This window comes from Eumetopias jubatus, unplaced genomic scaffold, assembly GCF_037043125.1.
Source record: "Eumetopias jubatus isolate StellerSeaLion01/CBP00866 unplaced genomic scaffold, mEumJub1_p1.0 scaffold_1, whole genome shotgun sequence".
Taxonomy (NCBI): domain Eukaryota; kingdom Metazoa; phylum Chordata; class Mammalia; order Carnivora; family Otariidae; genus Eumetopias; species Eumetopias jubatus.
Window position 1 is genome coordinate 3,776,146 of NW_028274807.1, and position 25,669 is coordinate 3,801,814.

At 53.0% G+C, this 25,669-nt stretch overlaps 1 protein-coding gene across 3 annotated transcripts in view; it reads right to left on the minus strand.

The window, feature by feature from the left end:
• Positions 1-25,669, minus strand: part of SLC37A1 (solute carrier family 37 member 1) — a 62,058-nt gene that overhangs the window by 26,203 nt on the left and 10,186 nt on the right. For all 3 annotated transcript variants that reach the window (XM_028126431.2, XM_028126430.2, XM_028126432.2), the window contains 8 exons: positions 21,899-21,980; positions 14,448-14,580; positions 13,698-13,776; positions 10,237-10,372; positions 8,822-8,898; positions 7,743-7,909; positions 3,693-3,730; positions 1,229-1,306 (listed from right to left, as the gene is read on the minus strand). In XM_028126431.2, the coding sequence (XP_027982232.1) occupies positions 1,229-1,306; positions 3,693-3,730; positions 7,743-7,909; positions 8,822-8,898; positions 10,237-10,372; positions 13,698-13,776; positions 14,448-14,580; positions 21,899-21,980 (790 nt within the window). The remainder of the gene's footprint in view (positions 1-1,228; positions 1,307-3,692; positions 3,731-7,742; positions 7,910-8,821; positions 8,899-10,236; positions 10,373-13,697; positions 13,777-14,447; positions 14,581-21,898; positions 21,981-25,669) is intronic.

A 25,669-nucleotide genomic window follows, 5' to 3' on the forward strand; every position in this document is an offset into this window, starting at 1 on the left:
CCAAAGTTCCTGAGTGGAAGCCCAAGTCCTACTGTGGTGGGTGGAGCCCTCAGGATGGGGTCCGTGCCTTGTAAGGAGAGGCCCCGAGAGTTTGCGTCCCTCCCGTGCTTTGTTTGTCAAGCGGCGGGCTGCAAGCCCGGAAGTGGGCCTTGCCAGACCCCAGACCCACCTGTGCCTTGATCTGGGACTTCCTGCCTCCAGAAGGAAATGTGTTGTTTAAACCACACAATCCATGGTAATTTTGTTGGAGCAGCCCAAACTAAGACACCCGACTTTTTAAATGCACCCTCAGCAATGAGTAGAGAGGTTAGAGCTTTCCAGTTGGATTTCCCTAAATTCCAAGAACCACGATGTATGAGACATCATTTTTCCCTTTCCCGTTATTTCCACCACCACAAATAAGTTTCCTTAGGCAGTAAAGAAAAAAAAAGTAAGAAGCCCATTTGGTACATTTATCCTTTAAGGTATTTGATTTAAAAAGAAAAGAACTTACAATATTGGTGAGTAAAACCCAGTCTGAGATGCCCCCACGGCTCAGTGCTGTGAAGCAGAGCCCCATGAAGGACTGGTCGGAAGTACCCTGAAAGGGAAGGGGCCCACTGCGCTGCCTCGAGGCCTCCCTTCGGAGGACGACCAGGCAGGTCCCTGAGCACTCTGCCTCAGTTTCCTCATCTGGAACACGGGAGTGGCAGGGTGGATACTTGGGAGATGACTATGTTGCCTCTTGGGCCCACCTCCCATCCCCAGCCCTCCCTGTGCATTCCCTGAACCCCCCTGGCCCAGGTGCATGCAGACACCCCCCCCTTCACAGCTCTATCCACGCCCCCTGCGTAGGGACGGCTCCCAAGACCGGACCTGGACCAGTGTCTGCTCACCCCTCTCACTGGGCTCTGTGCCTGGCATTTAGCTGCTGCGGAAACTGCTGGTTCCCCGTCTGTACCCCATCCTGCCCCCCAGAATGGGAGTCCATAGGAGCAGGGCAGACACTGTGGCTGAGGCTCCGGGCGCTGCCTGACCTAGAGCGTGCCTGGGACACCGAATGCTGCCAACAGTCGTGGAATGAGTGCATCGCTTTCAGGTTGATTACAAACTTAAAGTAAGTCCGGCCTGCTACCTAAAAAAATCGCACAAGGCACACATGGGTCTTACGGAAGAAATACGAGACCCAAGTTTGTCACCGAGCCTGGGCTCTGATCTCTGCCAAGCAGCACAGGCTGGTCCAACTCACCAGAGGCTTGTTCTTGTTGTCCGTGAAGACCTGCTTCTGCAGTCGGAATCTGTGTGTGCCGTTCTCACAGCCCTTCAGCTTCGGGGAGAGGAAAGCACAGTGAGCAATTACCGACCTGACAGCCGGCCACCACCTCTAACTGTAGGGTGGCAAGGGCGCTCGGCGCGAGCCCCACAAAACAGCTCCCAGGCGTGAGTAAGACCCATGATTCAAATAAAACACAGGGCGGATGGGCCTGGGTGGCTCAGTCGGTCGAGTGACCAACTCTTGATTTTGGCTCAGGTCAGGATCTGGGGGGCGTGGGGTCGAGTCCGGTGTTGGGCTCTGCGCTGGGGAGTCTGCTGGAGATTCTCCCTCCCTCTCCCTCTGGCCCTCCCCCTGCTCACGTGCTCTCTCTCTCTAATAAACAAATAAAATAAAACAAAGGGCTAACTGGGGGCTCTAGACCCCAGACAAAAGCAGGTGAGAAGATCCTTTTGGGAAGAACGATCCAAGACTGAGGTACGGGGACATGGAAAGCTGCTGACCGGCAAAACTTCATTTTGCTTCAAGCTCTGACATTTGCAAACGACCTTGAAAGGGAAGGCCCGTAGAAACAATATCGGGCAATGTTCTCTGACGAGTGAGGAACCGAGGCCCCTCCTAGGTCAGTAGATGGTTCAGAAGGCAGGATGTGTGTGCGCAGGCACGCGTGTGTCCCCTCCCTCGGCTGGGCACCTTGGAGTGGAGCTGCTGGGCCAGCTCTAAGGGTTAATTCACTGCACAACTAAACACTGATCCCTGTAAACTCTGAGACCGAAATTCATGCTCATGGCAGGAAAAGGACTTTTTTTAAAAAAAGTTATAAAATATCAACTATAGTTTTTTTTTTTTTTAATGTGGCCTTTAGCCTTCCTGAAGGCAGTGATTTTCAAAATTGAGTTTTTGCTTATTTTTGCTTAAGAATGTACCGGAACTCTTCTTTTCTAATTAATTGTGCTCAAAAGCTCCACGTATTGCCAAATGGACGGCAGCAGGACGCTCTGGCCCCAGGGCCCTTGCACATGGCAGCCGCGGCCCCGGCCCCGGCAGAGAGCAAGAGGAGACCCTGCGAGTGACTGGCGGTGAGAGGTAAGCGGGATTTATGCTGCGGAAAACAGGGAGCCGCGGGAGGCTGTCAGTCAAGTTAGGGACCTGCTCTGACTCCTACTTCTAGAAAATCTTCCCAGGTGAAGTGTGAAGCATGGGTTTTGGAGGAGCAGAGGGGAATTGCTTGAGGAGCCTCAGAGGAGAGACGCCGGTGCCATGGGTCACAGTGGTGGAGGGGACATCCTGCGTGTCTAGGACTCCTGTGGATTTGGCCTGCCCATGGTGAGGACAGGGGTTCCCCAACTGAGACAGGGAACGTGGGGCCCAGCAAGTTTACGGGGTGGAGAGATGACTCTAGCTGTGGCATGTCTGAGCCCCCCAGAGCCCCCGGCAGGGATGGCAGGGGGGGGCGGCGGCACATGTGACCGCAGAGCTCAGCGGGAGGCCCTGCTGGGACGCAACACTGGCGCACAGGGAGGCGCGGACCGCCAGGGCCTGTGCGGATCTCCGGCGGGGAGGGCGCGGACAGGCGCTGGCGCATCGGGGGTCCGGCAGAGGCGCGGGGCCAGCAAAGCGCTCTGCGTGGGCACGACGGGGAAGCCCGAGAAACAGAGCGTCACACGGGGGAGGGAAAACGCGTGTCAAACGCTGGCAGCAGGCCGTGGGGTGGGGCCAGAGGCTGAGCACATGCGGCCAGATGCTGCTGCTGGGACCGGGCCGGGCTGTTTCAACGGGATGGTGCAGGCCTGACGGAAGGAGAGCAGCCATGCAGCCGGAGTGGGGGGAGGGGGGTGACTCGTGGGGCCTGCTCTAAGGTAAGCGGGGAACCGGGCCACAGAGACTTCGTCCAAGGTGGGGACACCACCTGCGGGAGCAACAAAGGGAGGGGGGAGAACGACACAGGAGGAAGTGGGACGGCAGGAGCAAGACCCTCGCGGCCAAGACAGGGCAGGGCTGGCCTCACGGCAGCCTCTGCACGCACAGCTGTGCCCAGGATGCACCGCGCTCCTTGTCCGGGTTTCCGCTGCTGTGCTGATGACTGGCCCTTCTCTAGCATCTAGCACTGCCACTATTTTGAGGGCGGGACCTACACACCTGTTGCCCACTGACACTGCACAGACTGAACCAGGCTGATGACAGTCATCGGACACCTGGCCGACGGCACACCGTCCTATAGGAGACACAAGTGGGGGGGAGGGCGGGGGCTGGGTGGCTCCGTCGTTAAGCGGCTGCTTTCGGCTCAGGTCAGGATCCCGGGGGCCTGGGATCGAGCCCCGTATCGGGCTCCCTGCTCTGCTTCTCCCTCTGCCCCTCCCCCTGCTTGTGCGCTCTTTCTCGCTCTCTCTCAAATAAATAAAATCTTTAAAAAAAAAAGGAGAGGAGAGGGGGTCCTTACCACCGCCAGGGAGGAGGAGCAGGCGATGTCCTTCGGATCTGAAACAGCAAACGGGAACAGCGGTGAACCCAGGGCTGGGCGTTTCCACCACCCACGAAATCACACCAAAACAAGACACCACCTGATACTTGACCAAATGAGCAACGGTTGAAGAAAAGGACAATGGGCGTGGCAGCACCCCGCCACGCACACCCCACACCCCTGTCCGTCAGTCTGTCACGCACGCAGGTGGAGGAGGGAGCCCCGGCAAAGGCAAACCGTCGCACGTGTGAAGACGGCTCCGCACCTCGGGAAAGACTTCACACGGGACAAGCACAAAAAGCAGAGCGTGTGCACACTATGGTGACAAGCCACGGAAGACACGATTAAGGGCAAGGATCAGGAGGAACCGTGAAGACATGAGTAGTGGGTGACCTGTAACATTTATGATGCATTGTTCCACACCATGGAATCAATTACAAATACAAATTAGTGGGGACAAAACATCTACCTTGATAAAGAACAAGAGACCTTTTCATCTAAACGCAAAGAAGGAAGGACATGTGCAGTCACAGAACCGACAGCCAGACCTACGGCCACGAGGAGCCGGGGGGAGCAGACCCCCTCCTTCAGAATCAAGGCGGCGGCCTCAAACAGATCCGCCCCGCCCCCTGCCCCCCCCCCCCCGAATCCGGGTCTTTTTGTCACTTTGGGTAAAAGAGCTTCGCGGGCACACCAACAGCCCGGCTGGAGCCCGGCTGGGGCCCAAGTGAGGAGGAGGAGCCAGGGGGTTCTCTCTGCTCACACACTCCTGCGTGGGGGCCCCGGGGGCCCAGCATGAGGGGAAGTCAGAAGGCTACAGAAATGCCTCCTATCATGAGGCGAGCTCGTGGCGCTGCCTCCAGAGCAAAGTCACCGCGGAGCAGAGAGGAGCCGCCCCTCCCGACCGCAGCTGCAGGGAGACGGGGAGTGGGGGGGGATGGGGGGTGGTGCATGGTGGGGGAAGGGCGCTGCCCCAGACAGGCCGCATCTGAGCAGACAGGCCTATGTGGGGGGTCAGGGGTTGTACTGTGGTGATGAGGTCCCCCCGCTAAGAGGTATGGTCTGGTCTGCACGCCAGAGCGATGGGGGCCGCGGGCCCCGTTGACCTCCTCACGGCTCCTGTCGGGGGGCCTCATCAGGGGCAGGAAAGAGAAGCGCCTGGAACACCGGGGGTGCATCCACCTCTTCTCTCACAGATGCTCGGGCCTGCGGGGAAAGGAGGGTGGGAGGGCAGGCGAGGAGGAGTGGGGGCTGCGGCACACAGCGAGGGAGTGAAGAGGGGCTGCAGTTAGGGCCAGCGCACGTCCCACGAGCAGTGGCCAGTTGTGCATTTAGTCGGCAGGGAGAGGCTCACATAGTGGAATGATGGCGGCTGAGAAGTGTGGTAGTTCTCAGATGCTTTTTAAGAAAGGAGTTCCCACGGTCCCAGAGAATAATGTTGAACTCCCTGGATTCTCAGGAACCCAGGTTTGAGAAACAGACTTCAGAAGAATCTATACTCCCCACTGCAAGAAAATGTTTTTCAAACGCGTACTGTCTGTATGAGAAAAGGCGGTGTTTTATAATACACCAAGTTTGTTTTTTTTGAAATTATCATCTAAGTGAAAAAACATTTTTTTAATTGAATCCATAAGAACACATCCTATTTTTAGTATATGTGCTGCCGAAGCGAGCACCATAAGAACACATCCTAAGGACCTAAGGATCCATGGCCAAAGTATGGGAAAGTCTGAATGGGTGAGCAGGCACCTGGTTACACCACAACTTCACCACTTACTGTGTGACCTTGGGCAGGTCACCTACAGCCCCTGAGCCTCAAGACCTTCCCCTGGAAATCCGTGAAATAATACCCGCACTGAGACTGGCATCGTGCCTGGGACACAGGGAGCACGTGCTACATAGTGGCCGCCTCTCCCCTGAGAATGTTCTCCTGATGATGTGGAAGAAGGGCCACAGGGCACGTGTTCACAGATTACTAGGAGAGTCTGAAAGATGTCTTAACTCCAGTGCAAACAACAAAGTAAACCTCGGATTTTAATACAAGAGGGTAGATGCTAACACCCAACGGGAGCCCACAGAGAAGATGGGGCCCAGAAGGAAGACATCTGGTGGGAAGGCAGAGAAATGCCCGGGCCAGGTGCCCACGAGCCCCCGCCCCCCGTGCCAGTAGCAGCAAGCCTCCCGGGACAGCCTTGCAGGCACGGTCCCCTGGCCTCAAGGCTTGGTGGGCCTGGGGAAGCTGAGGGCTTGCGCTTCTGTCCCCCAGCAGGCCAGGGCGGAGAGAAGCAGCGCTCCAGCGGCACTGCGGGAACAGGATGGGGCCACAGGCCAACCCCCGGATGGAGCGGGAGGCCCCAACAAGAAATAGGGGGAAGGAAGCTCCAGGAGAGCCCCGTGGGGACCCCCTCTGCCCTGTCCCACCCCCTCAGAAGCCACAGGAGGGGAGGCTCGATGGGAAGGAGGCTCTCATTTTATTACAAAAGACAAACCACAACTTCCTTGTTCTTGGGAGCCCTGCCCTGAGCGGAGGCCGAGGCCCCGCCTGGGAGAACCGGGCTGACCGGATACGGGTGCTAAGATCCGGGCCGGCCGGCAAACCTGCTCACATCTCCTGCCACACACCCCATTCCTCATCGCATTTCCCTTTTCCCCCAGAACCAACCCTTCATCGGTTGAGGAAGAGAAGAAAAGGGACCGTGGACTCTAGACCTCGGGCCGGACACACCCGGGGGCCCCTGTGCAGGAGCACATTGTTCTCGGGGTGACTAATGCGTAAGGAACAGGCTGGAGCGCCCCGTGACAGAGCTCCACGGGCTAGAGAGCCAGCCTGGAGAACAGGTGACACGGGGGACCCTTCCCGGAACTCTGACACTCACTCCACAGTTAAGTGCCACAGGCTGGTGATGTTGGTAAGCGGGCTCAGATACCCCCACCTGTCTCACAGTTCACCTGCTGTGGCCGCGGGGAGACGCTCGCCCCCGCGGGACACGGTGGGCGCCCCTCCCTGCTTGCAGTGGCGGTGCACCTGACGCCTCAGCGGACCATGGCCTCCGCCCTCACCGACAGAGGCCGGCCCGGAGCCGCACACCTGTGCGGTTAGACAGTAGTTCCTTTACAATGGAAAGGTTAGCGTTAGCAATGAGAAAAGAGAGGTGAGAAGCTGAGTAAAACACGCCTTAACGTCCTGGACGAAGCTGGCAGCTCGGGATGCAAAGCTGAAGCCGCACTTGACGCCCAGCACGGATGGCGTAGCGGAGCTCCTGAGCTTCCCGATCCGGAGTTAACAGCAGGCAGCTGTCGACTACCGTATGGTTTTATTTTGCTTTAAGCCAAGTCGAAGAAGCAAGCGCCCAATACAGCTCCTCAGAAGAGCTTGGGGGATCAGACGTCCTGACCCACAACAGCTAAAGCGATGCTGGCTTTTCTAACACTGGACTAATTGCGAGGAATCCTTGTCCTGCCAGATCTCTGTTTTGAAAATTAATTTCAAACCCAATTAAATCAGAAGTTTGGTACTGAGTCTAGAAGGGAACAAAGAATTTGATTTTTTGGTAAGCCCTCTTCACCTGATTAGGATATATGGTCTTAAGTCATGCAATGATTTCATGGTATTGTCTCAGATAGATCTTATCAGAAGGCAAGCAAGCTGGTGAGAGACCAGTTTGTGGCAGCAAGACGGGTGAACAGGTGCAGCCACAGAGGTGAGTGACATGGCAGGTCTCTGGTAGATATGATACTCCCAGCACAAGGCGAACCATGCACACCCGACGCTGCGGGGCTGGGGGGGGGGGCAGGGGGCGAGGAATTTCCACATCAGTTACTCCAGAAATCAGGAGACAACAGAAAACCCCCCAAGAGCTGGAGAGACCGCTCACAGGAGAAGTCTACACCTGAAGAGGGAAGTCTACCTGGCCAGGCAGAGAGCCAGGGCCACCACGGGCCTGCGCTGGACTGACACAGCCCTTTCCCGTAACAGCTGGCCCTCCAAAGCCCTCCCAGGGCGTCACCTCCAAGGCCAAGTGTACTTACGCTCGATGAGAAAGAGAAAGCACACTATCCCCATAGCTGCCACGATGACCCCAGGAACGATGAAGGACAAGCCCCAGCACGTGGACACCCAGTAGCCAGCAATCAAGGAGCCCAGAATGTTGCCCACGGACGTGTGGGAATTCCAGACCCCCATAATCAAACCTCGCCTGCAACACAACAGAACACAAGATGGCAAATGGCGTTGAGGAGCTTCAGTGGGCCGGTAGGTGTGGGACTGACGAGGCCCAGGACGTGAGAGTTACCACGGGAATCGGCGGGAGTGTGGACGCCACTCCCGGGAGGTAGCGGGCTGGAGACGTGCGCAAGAGAACGGTGTTCGTACCTTACCTCAGTGGAATAACTGCGCACCTCTCGCAGAGCTTAGAGAGAGGAAAAGAAGCCTTTCCCTGAACTTCTTGGAAAACCCCAGCTTTAAATCTGTGCCTCCATAATCTAAACACAGTCATTTGAGGAAATAGCCCACTCACAGAGCCCACCAGATGAACGAAGCAGAGAATCTAAACAAGGCTCGCGGAGCTGGACTCCCGTTCTGCTTCCGCTGTCTTGCTGAGTGGCTTCAGGCACTTCTAACCTTGGGTCTGGCCACACTGTGTGTCACACGGACATCACAATGGGATCTGGACTGTGGTCCCGTCACCAGAGGCTGAGTAGGGCTCTGCCGCTGGGTGACCTACTCAGGACTTGCCACACTTCCATGTGCCTTCGAGTCTTGGGAAGATGCAGCTTCTGCTTCAGAAGATGTGGGGCAAGGCCCTAAGCTCTGTGTTTCTCCCCGGCTTGCAGGTGACCAGCTGCTCGCCAGCTGTGTGAACTGACAGGCTCGACCTGCCCACAACACGGCGGGGGCAGTGGGGGGGGCGTCTCCCAGGAGGAAGGCCCACCTGAATTCAGCACCCCAAGTCCCAGAGGTTTCAATCACTTTCCCCCATAGAGCGGACTAGTAAAAGTGGCTTTTTCGGCAGTAAACGTAGAGAGTAACTAAAAAGAAGGTGGTGGTCTGGTGTTCATCAGGATCTGAAAAGATAAATACCGCTGGAAGCGGGGCCACCTTTGCTCACCTTCCTTTTCCAAACCAGTTGCTGAGGCAGGTGACGACGCTGGGCCAGCCGGTCGTCTGCACCAGTCCGTTGATGATCTGTGACAGACGGGATGGAGGGCTCAGCACCAGCCGAAAAGGGTGCGTGCGCCCCGCCTTCAGGCCAGGCTCACAAAAGCTCACTCCTCCCTGTTCTTTGCAAGTCTGGGAACACAGTGGGGACTCCCACAAAAAGAAGGCAGCAAAACACTCTTTGATGTGAGCCTCAACAGCCAAAGATGTGTTTTAAACTACACACACGTGCGTGTGCGTGTAATCATGAGTGCGTACAGTGAAACTCATAGACCACACTTTCACTCCTTGTCTCCTGACCCTCTGAAAGGGGCGGAAGCTGGACCCCGTGCTCGGGGAAAGCAATCCTCCACTTTCCGAGAGTACTCCGAGCTTAGGCTCTAAGAAGGGGCTCAGGAAGGGTGAGCAGTCTCAGCAGTGCTGAGGGCAAGTTCACGACGAGATGGGAGACCAGGTCCAGCTGAGTGCCCCCTCCCACCGCCGCTGGGCTGGCCAGCCCTCCGGGAGTCGGGGGGCTGTGGGTCTGGCCTCAGGGCCAGCCAGGTTTGCCCTCCCTCTAGGAATACGCTGGGACTCTGGGAAACTGTGCATTCCTTCCCTCTAATTTCCCCTTTTACTATAAAGTGTGAATCACTGTTGTAATTAAAACACCCAAACTTTTTAAAGTCCTATGGCAACATCTTAAAAAGCAAATTACATACAATCTGCTTTGATGATATTACAGCACCCCCCAGGCTATGTAGAGAGCCTCAGAGGCTGAGCAGCAGTACTGCAAGTCACTTTCCACCTGCAGTCAGTACTTACCCACGGGGCCGTGGGGAGCGGCGGAGCAAGGCTGCAGCAAGGACGGGGCCCCGCTGGACGGGCAGAGCCACGTGGCCTGCCCTGGCCTCTACTCCCCTCGGAGCACCGTGAGGCTCTCTCCTTTCCTCCCCGCTGACCGCCTGCAGCTCCGTCCTCCTGCCGGCAACTCCGGAGCCCTCCCCTCCTCCTACCACCTCGCGTCCCCCCAACGTGAGGTCAAGTGCATCACAGGACACACCATCCCTAAGTCTTCCACCCGAAGGTGGAAGGGCTCACGGGCTTCCTGCTTCCGTCCCCCTGCTGGGGTGTTGATGGGGGTGGGACTGGGGTTCTTTAAGACACAACTCCTGGGACTGGGGAGGCCTCACAGCGGTTGCAAGGCCGGAGCAAAGGGGAGGAGGTTTCCCGCAGCGCTGACCCTGCCGGCAGAAAGGACACAGAGCAGAGTGGCCCCAGCTCGAAGCTTCCTGGCGTGGCAGGGGTGGGGACTCGAGGCACAAACGCCCAGTCCGATTCGTCATGGACACCCCGGCCGCAGGCAGCCACGGACCCAGCCCTTACCTGAGTTACCACGTAGAATCCAAAACTGTGGATATTGTAGAAATACCCTAACCCGAAGAGGGCGGTAAAAGCGCCGCTGGCTAGCATCCCAAACGTGAGGTAATACCGAATGGGCAGGCGCTCCCCTATGATGCCGCTGAGGACAGAGGAAAAAGAAGCAAACATGAGAAATGAGAAGACAGACACACCCATGATGTGGAGGGCCCGTGATCTTTCTGGATGTTTCCATGCTGTTCTCGGAGCTTTCAGAACTCAAATGCACTACAGTTTCCAGGAAGATTTCGTCACAACTGTCTCCAGCGGAGTGCTTTAACCAGAAATTGGCCATCGGCAACGTCTTTTAAGACTTTATTTCTAGTAAGAGCCACTAACTGTCAAGTCCTAAACCTCAAACACTGTGACTTGCATGTGACGGCTGCCAGTTGAAACCACCAAAATCTCGGGGTGCCTGGGGGCCCCGTCCGGTAAGCATCTGACTCTTGGTTTCGGCTCAGGTCATAAGCTCGGGGTCCTGAGATCGAGCCCTGTGTCAGGCTCCGCGCTCAGCGGGGAGTCTGCTTGATCCCCACCCCCACCCCTCCGGCTCTCTCTCTCTGGAATGGATAAATAAAATCTTAGAAACAAAACAAAACAGCAAAAACTTGTTCCGCTAGTTAATCCTGCTTTTATATAAACAGCGTCCAGTAAATCTGTATTTAAAAATGCTGATGTTCAGACTGTAGACGTGTGTCATGAAAAGGGCTCACTTCTGGCCTCGGGAAGGCTCTCAGCCCGGAGCTGTGGCTAAGTCACCTGCGCTCACACGCCAGGCCGGATGGGCTCTGCCATTAGCTGCCCTCCTCCCGCCACCACCATGACCCGGTTTGAAGACAGATCTTCTTTAATGCGCGGTCTGACACAGGGGGCTACGCCGCTATGCTCCTTTCCCAGCAATGTCACTCGATAATGAGCTGGCCTCATGGGACGATTCCTTCCCAGAGCTGACTGGGTGCTCAAATGAGATCGAAATGGGCAAAGGGCCCGGTCCATGGCTGTCTGCTCAATAAAGCACCTCATGCCACGGGAAGTAGATGCCTGACGGCCTGGGGGAGAAATGCCACTGTGGAGCTACTTGTCATTGTCATGTATTAAGTGAACAAACCCCAGAATAATTACAAGGGATTGAAAACTATGGATCTCCTTTCCTTCCACATAACCATTCCGGGAGTAAAATAATAAGAAACGTAATGCCTGTGGGCAATACTTAGGGAACTATCTCCAAAATTCTGCCCTTCATCTCAAGAACCAATACATCAGGAAACTTTTCCTTCTCAAGACCCCAAAGAGGGATATCTACCTAGCACCATGCAAATGACTAAAGCAGAGAAAGTAATTTAAAATTAGGAACAACATTCAGGTCAAATTTTAAGTTGGGTAGAAACTGATCACAAACAAACTCAAGAGCATTCTAGAGCCAAATAAGTGATCTATTTCAACTTGCTGGCTTCAGAGAAGAGAAAAAGTGTCCCAGAGGGGCCGGCTGACCTGCCTGACGTCACAGGACAGAGCTAGTGCCATCGGCCAGGGCTGACCAATGTTCTCAGTCTTGCTATACGATACCGGGCCCAAATTTAGTCTCTACTCCAAAGTTTTTAAAGAAAAGGCCTAATGGAATGGACGCCATTCCATTATTACATCCAACCGATACAGGGACTAAGGGCCACGCCACACCTGCTAGGAAGGGCCTGTGCTAGTGAAGGCGCCCACTGTAGACCATTTGCCTGACATACAATTCATTTCACCAGCCATGTGCCCTGACGTTACTAAAAGGCCACGCAAAGAAGCAGTGCATGCCCTCGTTACAGTCACGAGTCTGCTCCAGCTTCTACATTAGACAGAATTTTGTAATAACCCTCATTAGCGGGTTGCGTGACAAATTACCAAGAAGCAACAAAAAAACCACCGTATTTGAAGGCTTCTTAACCTCAACACTCTTGATATGTTGCATGGGGTCATTCTCTGTGGTGAGGGGCTGTCCTGTGCTGGAGCATGCTTAGTAGTCCTGCTCTCTGCCGGCTAGACGCCAGAAGCACCCCTTTCTCCTGCTGTGACAACCAACCATGCTTCCAGATCCTGCTCAGTGTTGCCTAGGGGAACATTGATCACTCCCAGCTGAGAACCACACGCAAATACTATTTCTAGTAACTGAGAAAAACACAATTCCAACCTTTGGGTCTTTTTATACTATAGGTTATTGGTGTCCGGTAAGACTGCAGTCTTTGGAGTGACCTCAAGATGGGATATGGCCAGCCGCCTGGTCGCAACTCCTGCCCTACGAAGTCTAATGCTTACATCGCCTTCTCAGCTGGGCTGTGTTCTGGTTTTCGTCACATACAGCAGGCTTCCATATCTGTCCTTATTCATTCGTTCATTCAGACAAGTTCTGCAGTGCTATGCAAACAACAATAAAGTGGAGGGACATCTGCTCCATCAACAGAAACTGCCTGACTGGGCACCGACCACCCAACTGCCCTGAGCTGGGGGTGGGGGGCAGGTCGAGATGATGCCACACTCTGGGTGGATATCAGGGAAGAAGCTAACCATTTACAGGGATCCCCAAGATTCTCAAAGCTCTTGAAGATCTTTCAGTCTCTGAACAAAAGCCTCTTGAGCTAAGGGCCTTAGTCCCTACAATTTTTTGTTTTTTTAAACCTGGCTGGACTGACACAATGCCAGTTTTTAATCAGCCAATCACATGTCCTATTACCCACATACCATTTCCACCTTCCTAGGTCAGTTCGGAGTGGGGTAATGACCACATGTAAAGATGCTGGGAACGCTCCATGGGCGAGGCTCTGTTCTGAGCATTGCACATGTATTAGCTCATTCAGTCCTCACCATGATCCTAGGAGTTAACTACCGTTCTCCCCATTTCACAAAGGGGAAACTGAGGCCCACAGAGGGGCAGTAACTTGCCCAAAGTTGTGTGAGCCAGCACGAGAGTCGGGATTCATTCCCAACAGCATGCCTCTGGGGTCCGTGCCCCAAGCACAAGGAGGGCGGTGAAGTGCTCTGTGGGGCCGAGCTAGGCAGCCAGTATAAACTGCTCTGACGCTGGCGATCTGGGACGTGTGAATAGATGGCAGCCCCAGAGACCAGAGGAGAGGATGCACCCTGCAGAGCATCCCTGGGAGCCACCAGCACCCTGTCCCTGGTGATCACATCAAGGCAGGGTTCACGGTGCATCTGAAACCCCAGGGCCCTGAGCGCCAACCCTGGACGGTCTGCCCTGATCAGCATAATACCTGGGACATCTAAAATGGGCAGCTTTGCGGTGCCTTGACCAACAGAGCACCCCGTGCATGCTGGCTTTCACTTTGCCCTCACCTCTGAGAAGAGATGGGAAGGGAAGCAACCTGCAGACACGTTCTGCACCAAAGGGACGAGAACCAGCAAGGGACAGAGAACCCTAGTAGACCTACCTCAGGTACATGCCAATGGCATAGGCGCACAGAAACGAGTAATCCAGGGCCCCGAGCAGCTGCTGGTAGTTGTCCTGGTCTACACGGGATGAAAATCAACAGGAGATGGTGAGTACTGTTTACTTTTCACTCAACACCGGTTTCTGTTCTGGGCAGGACGATAAAACACACACACAAGCCCTGTACAGTTGGGCAGTGCACTGGGACAGAGAATGGGGCCGTTTCCAGCGCAGAAGACCTGGCAGAACATCTGGGTGGCTTCTTGACAAAGGGAAAGAAAGTCGCCACATTTTCAAATACTCACTAAACAAACATTTGGATTAGAGGAAATCCCCACCGCTCACTTGGCCCCAGGCCAGCCCCAGGCCAGCCCCTGCCCCACGCCTCTGGGGGTCCCCCTGCTGTCCCCCACAGCTGATGCTCTGCAAATCCTCTTTCAGCTTCGACACAAAATACAAGGGATCTTCCGCAGATCCCCCAGGACGAGAATCTGCCAGGTGGCAGTGGCTCTGCACGCAGGTGCCGCACACGCAGTCGCGGTGGAGGGAGGGCCAGCTGACAGGAGACTGCTGTCCCCGGAGGGGCAGTCACACTCGAGACGGTGGTTACTGCGACTCAGACGGGCCAGGCCAGGAGTCCGGCAGCGCCCGTGCCGTCCATGCCTGCCGCCCAGCCGTGGAGGAGCCAGAACCCCAGACCCGAGTGCGCCCGTGGGGTGGGGGGTGGGGGGGGGGCAGGAGGACAACTCACCAAACGGGGCCCAGCTGCAGTCCGTCTCGTTGTCTGCTGGCTGATGGTGCAAGGAGCCACTGGCTTTTTGGCTCCAGCTGCTGAATTCGACTTGCCCCTCGTGCAGGGTAGTGCAGTACCTGTGCAGTTCGCCCTAGGACATCCGCGGGCGTCAGAGGCCAGAGGGAGAAAGCGCACTCAGGGAGGCTCTGCAGGCTCGTGGCCGAAAGCCCGCGCAGGACAACCTCGCTGCGGGGGAGCGAGGCCCCACTGGGGCGGCCTGTCTGCAGGAACCCACTGCGTCCCTGCGGGGACTGAGGCTCGTTGGGCCCCTGGCCGCGCCCAGCCCTAAACACACACAGCCAACACAGGCCTACGCGGGGCCCCCAGAGCAGCCATACGACTGGACGTGCCTGCTGCCATCCTGGCAGCCCCTGCCCGCAGTGGAAGAATGGACCCATCGTGCTAGACGTGTACAACCAAACACTGCCCTGCAAAACACAAGAACAAGCCGCAGGTCCGCGCAACGATGAGGACAATCTCACAACAGAGGAAGCCTGACACGGTGCAAACGGCAGGACTCCACTTACGACACTGGAGAACAGGCCCCGAACTCTCGGTGGCACTGGTGGGGATTTGGTTACCTGCGGGAGGGTAACCATGGGAGACATGGCACACAGATCCTGGAGCTGGAGCTGGAAGGGGGCCAGACCTGAGCCTAAGTGATGATTTCCCAGGCGGGCACGTAAATATTTGCCAGGCTAGATAGTTAAGATCTGTGGATGTTACTGTGTGCAAATCATACGTCAATAAAACAACAAAACACCTGGGGCACAAGGCCACCAGCTCACCAAGTTGTCCACTGAGTCTGTAAAGCGGAGCCTTTAGCTAATTTTTAGGCAATGTTTGAGTTCTAGCAGAATGGCCAACGATGATGACAAAGCCACAGGACCACAGAGTGGCCGAGTCCCGTGTGCCACGCCAGGTCTCAGTGGTGTGTGTCCATGCAAAACCAGGAGGTGGCCAGCCTTGGCAGATGCATGGAGGCAGGCCGGGGCAGAGGCGCTCAGGTGGAAGGGAAGCATAAGGCTCAGGAGCTCTCTGGCTGACAGGTGTGGGAGCCTGAGCGAGCCGCTCCCACCCTGCCTCACTGTGCCCGCCTGCAGATGGGGCGGCCCCTCCTCACCCACAGAACACTTCCTGGGATCGGCGATGCTGAACACCATGAGTCAGCACCGTGCTTGGGACGTGGCGCCCCATGAGGAAAGGTGGCCGTTGCAGTGGGGCTTGGAGGTGCCAGGAAGGGCTGGACAAGCGGTCATAGGGGACGTGTGCAGGGCACAGGGGATGCAGGGTGCTCCCGAGGAAGAGGAACCTCACTTCCAGAAAAGTGCCACATGACGGCCGGGGCCCATCTTAGTATGGGGGAACCTCCATGCATCTGCCAGTCTGCCATTCGGCCCATGTCTCCCCTCTCCTCCCCAGGGGCTCCCTGCCACCTGCTGTGCGTTTTCTGGGTTTTTCACTGCAAGAGGCCCAGAGGAAGCAATCCTCCAGATGGGAGGGCAGAAAGGAGGCACCCTCAAGGTCAGGGAGATGGTCCTTAGGGGGAGCAGGGGCCCTAAAGGGGCATACTTTAACTGAGCTGCCACCTGAGAGAGGCAGGGGGTCTGGGGGGCACCAGGAAAGCTGGCCCCAGGAGGAGCATTCCCCCCCAGGTCAGGACACAGAGCAGTTGGCAAGGAGCTCCACCTCGGTGCACCGGGTGGGGGGCAGCCAGAGTCCTTCCCACAACCATCCTTTGCTGGCACCCGTTTCTTCAGAAGGGAGTCACCAAAGAGGCCGATCACCTCCAAGCGGCCGCCCTTGCCAAGGCTGTGGTCAGCCTGGGCTGGCCACCTCCTGGTTTTGCATGGACACACACCACTGAGACCTGGCATGGCACACGGGACTCAGCCACTCTGGGGTCCTGTGGCTTTGTCATCATCGTTGGCCGTTCTGCTAGAACTCAAACATTGCCTAAAAATTAGCTAAAGGCTCTGCTTTACAAACTTAGTTAAGTCTTTGCTAAATAACTTTCCTCTCGTCCTCCTTGGATTACTCAGAGCCCCCTCTGCCCCTGCCCGTGCTCTGGGCTCATCCAGCAGGATGTGGCAGAGAACTGGGAGACTGAGGCCGAACCCCTCCTTCCCGCATGCAGCGGGCAGTCTCACATTCCCCCATTCCCCTGATTCTATACTTGGTTCCTTCTCTTGGCCTGCAGAAATCAGCCTTTCCCTGGGCCAGACCCTGCGCCTCACTGTCCTCCCTGTTCACCTCCCACGAAGAATGCTGTAGGCAGGCTGGGGCGGTGGGGGGGTGCCGCCTGCCGAGAAAGAGAGACCCCCGTGTGCAGGGCCTTACACGGGAGCAAGGGGGGAGGAGGTTGCCGACCCCTGCTCCAAACGCGGTTTTCACATCCTCTACCATCAGGTCAGATTCCCAGGGAGCAGCCGTTGTGAGAAACAGAAAAGATTGTTTCAGAAACAAGCAGAAAAGCGTTTCTGTTCTGGTTTGTCCCGCAGTGACGGGACTCGGAGCTGGGACGCCGGTGCCAAGCTGCTGGCAGACCGCTCCTCCCCGGGCCTCGCGGAGGGCGTGGTGACTGGCGGCCATGGGCAGGGGGTCTCCCACTCACAGCCCGCCCCCTCCCCGGGGAAGCTCAATCTCCACTGCTCTGGGCCGCTGAAAGGCTGCACGGAAGCAAGGGAAGACCCCATACTGTTCTGGTACAGGGTCCTGGGGATGCTTGCGTCACCACATGCTGCGTTTCAGCAACACCGCTATATTTTCGTATTTCAGCGAGTTTTACTCCCCAACCTGGCGTTTGAGGGAAAATTAAGGATTAAATAGACCAAGATGAACCGATCAGAAAAACGCTCAGCAGGTGAATGGGCGCATACCTCGGCGTGACAGCGTTTGGGGTCTGTCCTTCACCTTCACAAAAGCAGTTGCCTTTGCCAGTGTTTACAGAGCGCTCCAACAGACAAGCAGCACTAATCACACAGGGCAGCAGGCCGTCATTAAAAGCTGAGCAATGGGAAGACGAGGTGGCGCATGGCGCGCCGGGTACACGATCCTCGAGGTCGTCTACCACCGTCCGTGTGCCCGACGGAGGAAGAACAGCAACAGAGTACACAGCAAAGGCCACAGGGACTGGAAGGCGGGGGCGGGGGCGGGAGAGGACTGCGTGACGGGGGAACACAGTGAGCAGCCACGGAGCCACAGGCAATGCGGGGCTGGGGGGAGCGGCGGGCAGGGGTGGCTGGGAGTGTTTGCGCCTGTCCCCCCTGCAGATCCCTCTCCAGCCCTGCCCCCACCTCACCAGTGGGCAGCGAAAGGGAACCTCGCGGGATCAGTGGGCAGCAGGGCCCTTCCCAGGCACGCACCTACACACAGGTACATGCAGGAAGACAGCTGTGTAAGCTTGGAACCGGAGCGACTACTTGACCAGAACCCCAGCCCGCCGGCACCCGGACCTGGGACTTCCAGCCCCCAGAACTGTGAGCAGTAAATCTCCGCGGCTGAGAAGCCACCGGGGCACGGGATTCTGTGAGAGCAGCCGGAGTGCCTGAGACCAGGCCGGCGGCAGGAGGACCGGCCGGCCATGCTGTCCCCACAGCGGGACCCGTGCGGGGTCAGGGGCTCTGAGGGAACACAGGTGCCACGTTGACAGTGGCACAAACACACCCCCACTGACAGGTGTACGCAGAGAGCGGGGGAGCTTTCTGCTCATGGCTGATTTTTCAAAACTGGAATCCTTCTGTACAGACTTCAGGGCCCCTTAACTCCTCTTACTCAACATATCCGTTTCTGAAATCTTTCTGTGTGAACTGGTGTGGCTCTAATTCTTTTTTTCTTTTTCTTTTTTTTTTTTTAAAGATTTTTTATTTATTTATTTGAGAGAGAGAGAGAATGAGAGATAGACAGCACAAGAGGGAAGAGGGTCAGAGGGAGAAGCAGACTCCCCGCCGAGCAGGGAGCCCGATCTGGGACTCAATCCTGGGACTCCAGGATCATGACCCGAGCCAAAGGCAGCCGCACAACCAACTGAGCCACCCAGGCGCCCTCTTTTTTTTCTTTTAATTGTGGCCTTATTTATTTACTTATTGATTTATTTTTTAAAGTTTTTTTTTTGTTTTGTTTTGTTTTTTAGGAATCTCTACACCCAACGTGGGGCTTGAACTCATGACCCCAAGGATCGAGAGCTGCACCCTCTTCTGACTGAGCCAGCCAGGTGTCTCTCTTAATTCTAAGTGGTTGCACATGTCAGAATATGGACTGGCCATAATTTACTCAAACTTCCACCTGCTGATTAGGGTCACATAATATGCGGGGTTTTTTTTTCCCCCTTTTTCCTTTGGTTTTTTTTTTTTTTTTTTTTTTTTTTGGAATTGCAGATGCTACAATGAAGGCACTTACGCAGATTCTCCTGAGTGTGGACCCTTGCGTTTTCACAGGCCAGGGTCCCAGGGCTGAAGGGTGCATATAGGTGTTCACAGAATGTTCCCCGGGAGCCTGCAGCCCTGAGCTCCCATCAGCGGCGCCCGGCTGTCTTCCCCTCCTTGCTGCCCTTGCCGCCCTCTCCCCGTGACCCGGGCTAGCGCGCGATCAGGTGTTTGGACAGTGGGTGTGAGGCGATCTAGGGCGACTTTCACCGCCTTCGCCTCATCCGGTTTGGCAAGATTCCGGCTCCTTGTCTGTGAACGACCGCTCCGCCCTCTCTGGCCGTCCTTCAGGTCTGCCAACCTCACACCCACCCCTCAGACGGACATAATTTTGCCCTTGGATTTTTACTTATTTACTACACTTAAATCTTTAATCCACCCATCTATTTTTATAAGATAGGGATCCAACTTTATTCTTCTAGAAGAATAGCCAGTCGTGCTCATGCCATTTGCTAAATAAGTTACACTTTTCCCACCGTCTATTCTCTTCCACTGACCTCTTGGTCTGTTCTCATGCAATACCATAAGAATTTGATTACAGTGGCTTAAGAACGCTATCTTCTCCACACTTCCCTTGGACATTTTTCTACATAAATTCTTGGATGGGTTTGTTCACTGCCGAGACATTCCACGGGAGCTGCCTTCTGTTCCAGCCTTCATCCCGGGACACTGGCCTTTCCAGAGAGCAAGCTTCCCACCAAAGTCAGGGTGTGCCCCGCCAGCTTTCCCAGCTGTCTTCCATCTGCCGCTGAGCGCTTCACAGCTCCTTCCTTCCAGGCTGCCTGTGTGCAGAGAGGGCTGGGCACTCACACTCAGAGCAGGCGGGGGCCCCCGATCCCGTGGGGGCCCGTGGAAAGGAGCAGGTGCGCCGGCCCCAGCCCCGCCCGCGGCTCCCGGCCCGTGTCCATTGCTACCACCCTCGTTTCTTTTGGCTACACTGAAATGACGTATGTCACGCCACTCTTCAAATGTCATTAAGGAACGTGAACCATTTTATAATTCACAGCCACTGGTGATCAATTCCAGGTAAGCACATACATTTTCATTTTGTTTTGCTTATCACATGTTAGGAAATACAGGCTACAGATAATTCAAACTACTCCTTGTGTCACCAGAATCACCCCTAGTTCTAGTTTTATAAATAAGATGCACTAAAGCATGTAAAAGCCTTGGAAGGCGTTATAAAGTTTAAGTTAGCGTATGTAGTGGGACGTCCTTATCTATCTCAGGAGATCCTGCGTGAGGCCAATCCATGTCCAAGCACAACTAAGGTGCTAAGTCTGAAGATCTGTGTGTGGAAGAAGACCCGGCTGTGGGGCTGCGGATACACTCGGGTAATTCAATACCCTGCAGACCCCGTGGCACAGAGCTTGAGAGCAGAGACCCTGCCCAGTTCACCGGAGCTCGCACTGCCCTGCAGGAGGGGATTGTGCGCCTGAGTCCCTGGCCGCTGAGAGGACTCCATTAAATGAGCAGGTGCACCGTGCCGCGCCATGGGCTTCAGCAAGCCCTGTGACTGAGAGAATGCTTCCAGAAGAGCCGATGGGACCCTGCTTCATCGTGACACCGCCCATCAGTAAGCCCCAAGCTCCCAAAGGGAAGCTGGGAGGGTGCCCTACAGCACTGCTACATCCGTTCCTGGCTACACAAGGCCCTCACGATATCGCATCCAATCCAAGTGTCCTGTCCTGCCACGAAGATCCTCCGATGGCCAGCCCGCCTTCCCCACACTGCCTGTGTCCCAGCAGAGCCTCTGCCCACCAGGCTGGGGCTTCACGGTGAGGGCCCATCCTCCATCTGCTACTCCAGGGGTCCACCTCCCCCATCCAAGCTTGATCCCAAGCTGAAACCCCAGCAGGTTCCCAACAACTCCTGCTCCTTCAGCCCCACGGCGCTCAATGGGACCTCTCCAACAGTCTCCTCCATGAAGGGCATGGAAGGCTTACTAGAGGTCAAGGAGGAATTGTAGGATCCTTTGCATAGATGGATGCTATTTAACATCCACTGGGCATTACTGGAGAATGGGGAGTACAAAACTGTCTATAGAAGCAACAGCCTTGCTTGGCATTGCCTCTCCCATTGGCTTGAAGACTGAGGCCAGCACTCAACCACTCGGTGGGATTGGAGGAGGCGTGGCCACAGTGGTCAGAATTACAGTGCTGGACCCGTGTCCCTGCCCACAACTAGGTGAGGGAGGGGGCAATCGGGCTGTAAATAAGCACTCTTTGGCACCGGACAATTTCCTTGTTCCTTCTACAATTGAAAGTCAAAAGCCTGTTGAGAGTTTATAGGCAAAATGATGTCATTCCTAGGAGGGTAAGAAAATTATCCTGCTTCTTCCCCAGTTATAATTGCCTGTTAGGTAGGATTGTCTACTTTAATCTTCTTTTTTCAAAGTCTATAAAAATGATGTCATTCCAATGAGAGTAAGAAAATTATCCTGCTTCTTCCCCAGTTATAACTGGCTATTATGTAGGATTGTCTACTTTAATCTTCTTTTCTCAAAGTGTAGTTAAATGTCTGCTGAGCAACTTCCTGCTCACCCATCACTCAAACAGAAGCTGGGGGTTCTAAGAATAATAGAGAGCCACCACCACAGCCAGACTTAGAATCAGAGCACAATGACAAGAGAGGCACTTTGGGGAACAATTTAGGATTGGATATATTCAGGGGGAAAATTCACAGAATAAATACTTAATTAAGCTTTAGAATTCTGCAGCTGTCAATTAATATAACTGATATATATATATAATATCACCTCTAAAATGATAAACCCTAAAAGTATGTCAAAGATTTTTGTTTCAGAAAAGAGAAACTAACAATCAAAGCACAATAACTTGCTTCTAAACCATCTGGTTTCTCCATTTATCTCACCGCCCCCCCCACCCCTTCCCCCACTCCCAAAACGGCTCTTAAAGTAATTACCAGTTCCTCCTAGGAATTACAGGCAGGATATGAAATGGGGTGCTTTTTATGATTTCTTACCTTAACTATGCTGATAGGCTTTCGGGATAAGTGGAAACTTGCGTACAGCAAAAATGTCAAAATAAAAATGAAGGCTCTGTACCTGAAACACAAAACAGAGGTAGGGGATGACATAAAATAATATAAGATGCAGTAAGAATACATTGTATTTCCCTTGCCTCTGGAGACCTATCTAGAAAATGTTGCCAGGGCTGATGTCAGAGAAGTTACTGCTTGTGCCCTCTTCCAGGATTTTTATGGTGTCAGGTCTCACATTTAGGTCTTTCAACCATTTTGAATTTATTCGTGTGCGTGGTGTAAGAAAGTGGTCCAGTTTCATTCTTTTGCATGTGGCTGTCCAGTTTTCCCAACACCATCTGTTGAAGAGACTGTCTTTTTCCTGTTGCATATTCTTGCCTCCTTTGTTGACGATTAGATGACCATAGAGTTGCGGGTCCATTTCCGGGTTCTCTATTCCGTTCCGTTGATCTATGCGTCTATTTTTGTGCCGGTCCCGTACTGTTCTGATGACTATAGCTTTGTAGTGTATCTTAAAATCTTGGATTGTGATACCTCCAGTTTTGTTTTTCTTTTTCAAGATTGCTCTGGCTATTTGGGGGGTTTTGTGGTTCCACACACATTTTAGGATTGTTTGTTCTAGTTCTGTGAAAAATGTTGTTGGCATTTTGATAGGGATCGCATTGAATCTATAGATTGCTTTGGGTAGTATGGACATTTTAACAATATTTGTTCTTCCAATGCATGAGCATGGAATGTCTTTCCATTTCTTTGTGTCATCTTCAATTTCTTTTATCAGGGTTTTATAGTTTTCAGAGTATAGGTCTTTCACCTCTTTGGTTAAGTTTATTCCTAGATATTTTATATTGGTTTTGGTACAATCGTAAATGGGATTTTTTCCTTAATTTCACTTCCTGCTGCTTCATTATTATTGTATAGAAATGCAACAGATTTTTGACTGTTAATTTTGTATTCTGTGACTTTACTGAATTCATGTATCAGCTCTAGCAGTTTTTTTGGTAGAGTCTTTTCAGGTTTTCTATACAGAGTATCATGTCATCTGCAAATAGAGAGAGCTTTACTTCTTCCTTACCAATTTGGATGCCTCTTACTTCTTTTTGTTATCTGATTGCTGAGGCTAAGACTTCCAGTACTATGTAGAGTAGCAGTGGTGAGAGTGGACACCCTTGTCTTGTTGCTGAGCTTAGGGGAAAAGCTCAGTTTTTCCTCATTGGGTATGATGTTTGCTGTGGGTTTTTCATATAAGGCCTTTATCATGTTGAGGTATGTTCCCTCTAGACCTACTTTGTTGAGAGTTTTTATTATGAATGGGTGTTGTACTTTGTTAAATGCTTTTTCTGCATCTACTGAAATGATCATAAGGTTTGTAAACTTTCTCTTACTGATATTACGTATCATGTTGATTGTTTTGAATATTGAGCCACCTTTACATCCCAGGAATTAATCCCACCTGACTGTCATACATGATTTTTCTGATATATTGTTGGACTTGGTTTGCTAATATTTCGCTGAGGACTTTCACATCTATATTCACGAGAGATATCGGTCTGAAGAGATAAAAATCCTTGAAGAGAGCACATGCAGTACTTTCTCTGACATCGGCCATAGCAACATCCTTCTAGATATATCTCCTGAGACAGGGAAATAAAAGCAAAAATAAACTATTGGGACTTCATCAAGATAGAAAGCTTCTGCAGAGCCAAGGAAACAATCAATAAAACTAAAAGACAACCTACTGAATCAGAGAAGATATTTGCAAATGACATACCCGATAAAAGGTTAGTAACCAAAATATATGAAGAACGTATACAACTCAACACCAAACAACAAACAATCCAATTTAAAAACGGGCAGAAGACATGAACAGACATTCCTCCAAAGAAGACATCCCGATGGCCAACAGACACGTGGAAAGATGTTCAACATCACTCAACATCAGGGAAATGCAAATCAAAACTATAATGAGATACTACTTCATACCTGTCAGAATGGCTACAATGAGTAAGTCAGGAAATGATAGATATTGGTGAGGATGCGGAGAAAGGGGAACCCTCCTACACTGTTGGTGGGAATGCAAACTGGTGCAGGCACTCTGGAAAACGGTATGGAGGTTCCTCAAACAGTTAAAAATAAAACTACCCTACCATCCAGTATTGGCACTACTGGGTATTTACACAAAAAAATACAAAAACACAAATTCAAAGGGGTACGTGCATCCCTACATTTATAGCAGTGTCATCTACAGTATCCAAGATAATGGAAACGGCCCAAGTATCCACAGAGAGATGAATGGATAAAGAAGTGGGGTGTGTGTGTGTGTGTGTGTGTGTGTGTGTGTGTGTGTGTGTGATGGAATATTACTCAGCCCTAAAAAAGAATGAAATCTTGCCATTTGCAATGACATGGATGGATCTAGAGAGTACTATGCTAAGTGAAAAAAGTCAAAGAAAGACAAATACCATATGGTCTCACTCATATGTGGAATTTAAGAACAAAACAAATGAGTGAAGGGGAAAAAAAAGAAAGAGAGAGAGAGACACAAACCAAGAAACAGACTCATAACTCTAGAGAACACAGTGATGGTCACCGGAGGGAAAGAAGGCAGGAGGATGGGCGAGCGAGGTGATGGGGATGAAGGAGGAGTGCACTTACCATGATTAAAATCAATAAATTAAAAAACAAACAAACAATACATTATAACTGTACTTTAAATTGTCCTAGGCTGTGTATTATTCACTTAGTCCTATATCAATTATTTATCCTATTTGCAACATCACCATAATATTACATTTAAAAATTTTGCCACTTTTGCTTTGTGCAATTGAAGCTGTTTAAATATTCTTAAAAAAAATAACCATAATCAAAGAGAAATTTGGGACGCAGAAGTGAACAGAATTCACAAAGTAGACAGAAAGAAACCATTAACTGGTTTGTAAGAGAATTACCTGCAAATTTCTTGTAAGCCCATATCCTGGGCATTTAAGATCCTATCTATTTTTTTACTTTTCGCTTCTGTGCAACTTTTTCGAAAGATACATGCAAGGCAGGAATATAAATATCTCCCTGACCTCCAGGAGAAAGTCAGTGACGCAGACACGCTATGAACAAGGCTGATGACATAAGAAAGCCTGGCCTAAGGCCCTGCTGCTCTTCTTGGTTTATGCGAAAAACAGCCCAAGAGTAAGACAAATGAATCAGAGACTAGAGAAAAGAAGACACTTGGGCAAGAAGAGAAAGGTTCATTCCAGCCTCAAAGTTTGAACCACTCTCTAGAAAAGTACTTCTTGCAGAAGAAAAGAGGTCATCCGGAAGCGTGGCAAGAGAGGAGAAGGAGAGCAGGGGCCCCCCCAGGAAGGCAAGGCCGGCCCCTCGTTTCAGGAGGCACAGCCCTTACCGCCGAAGAACCTGCCTGTTCCTGGCCTGAAAAGGCCAGTGACTTTCAGACAGAGTGCCCGCCCGAGTGGACAGTCACCCACGGAGGAGGTACAGGTGGCAGAAGGGCACAAGGCAGGGCTCCAGCTCTGTGGGGACCCTGAGCTGACCCCACCTGGGCACAGGGTTCCCTTCTGCAATCTCCACAAGGAGCATGAACAAAGTTCTGGGACTGAGTCAGCCCCAGCACCTCCCAGATCGGAGTCTCAGAGAAGAATCTGGAGCCCTCGAGGATGCTACCTGACACCTGTTCACAGGTGTACTATCAACCAGGAGAATGTGAATTTCATCGTCACCCAGGTAAGGATTTTGAGAGAGTGG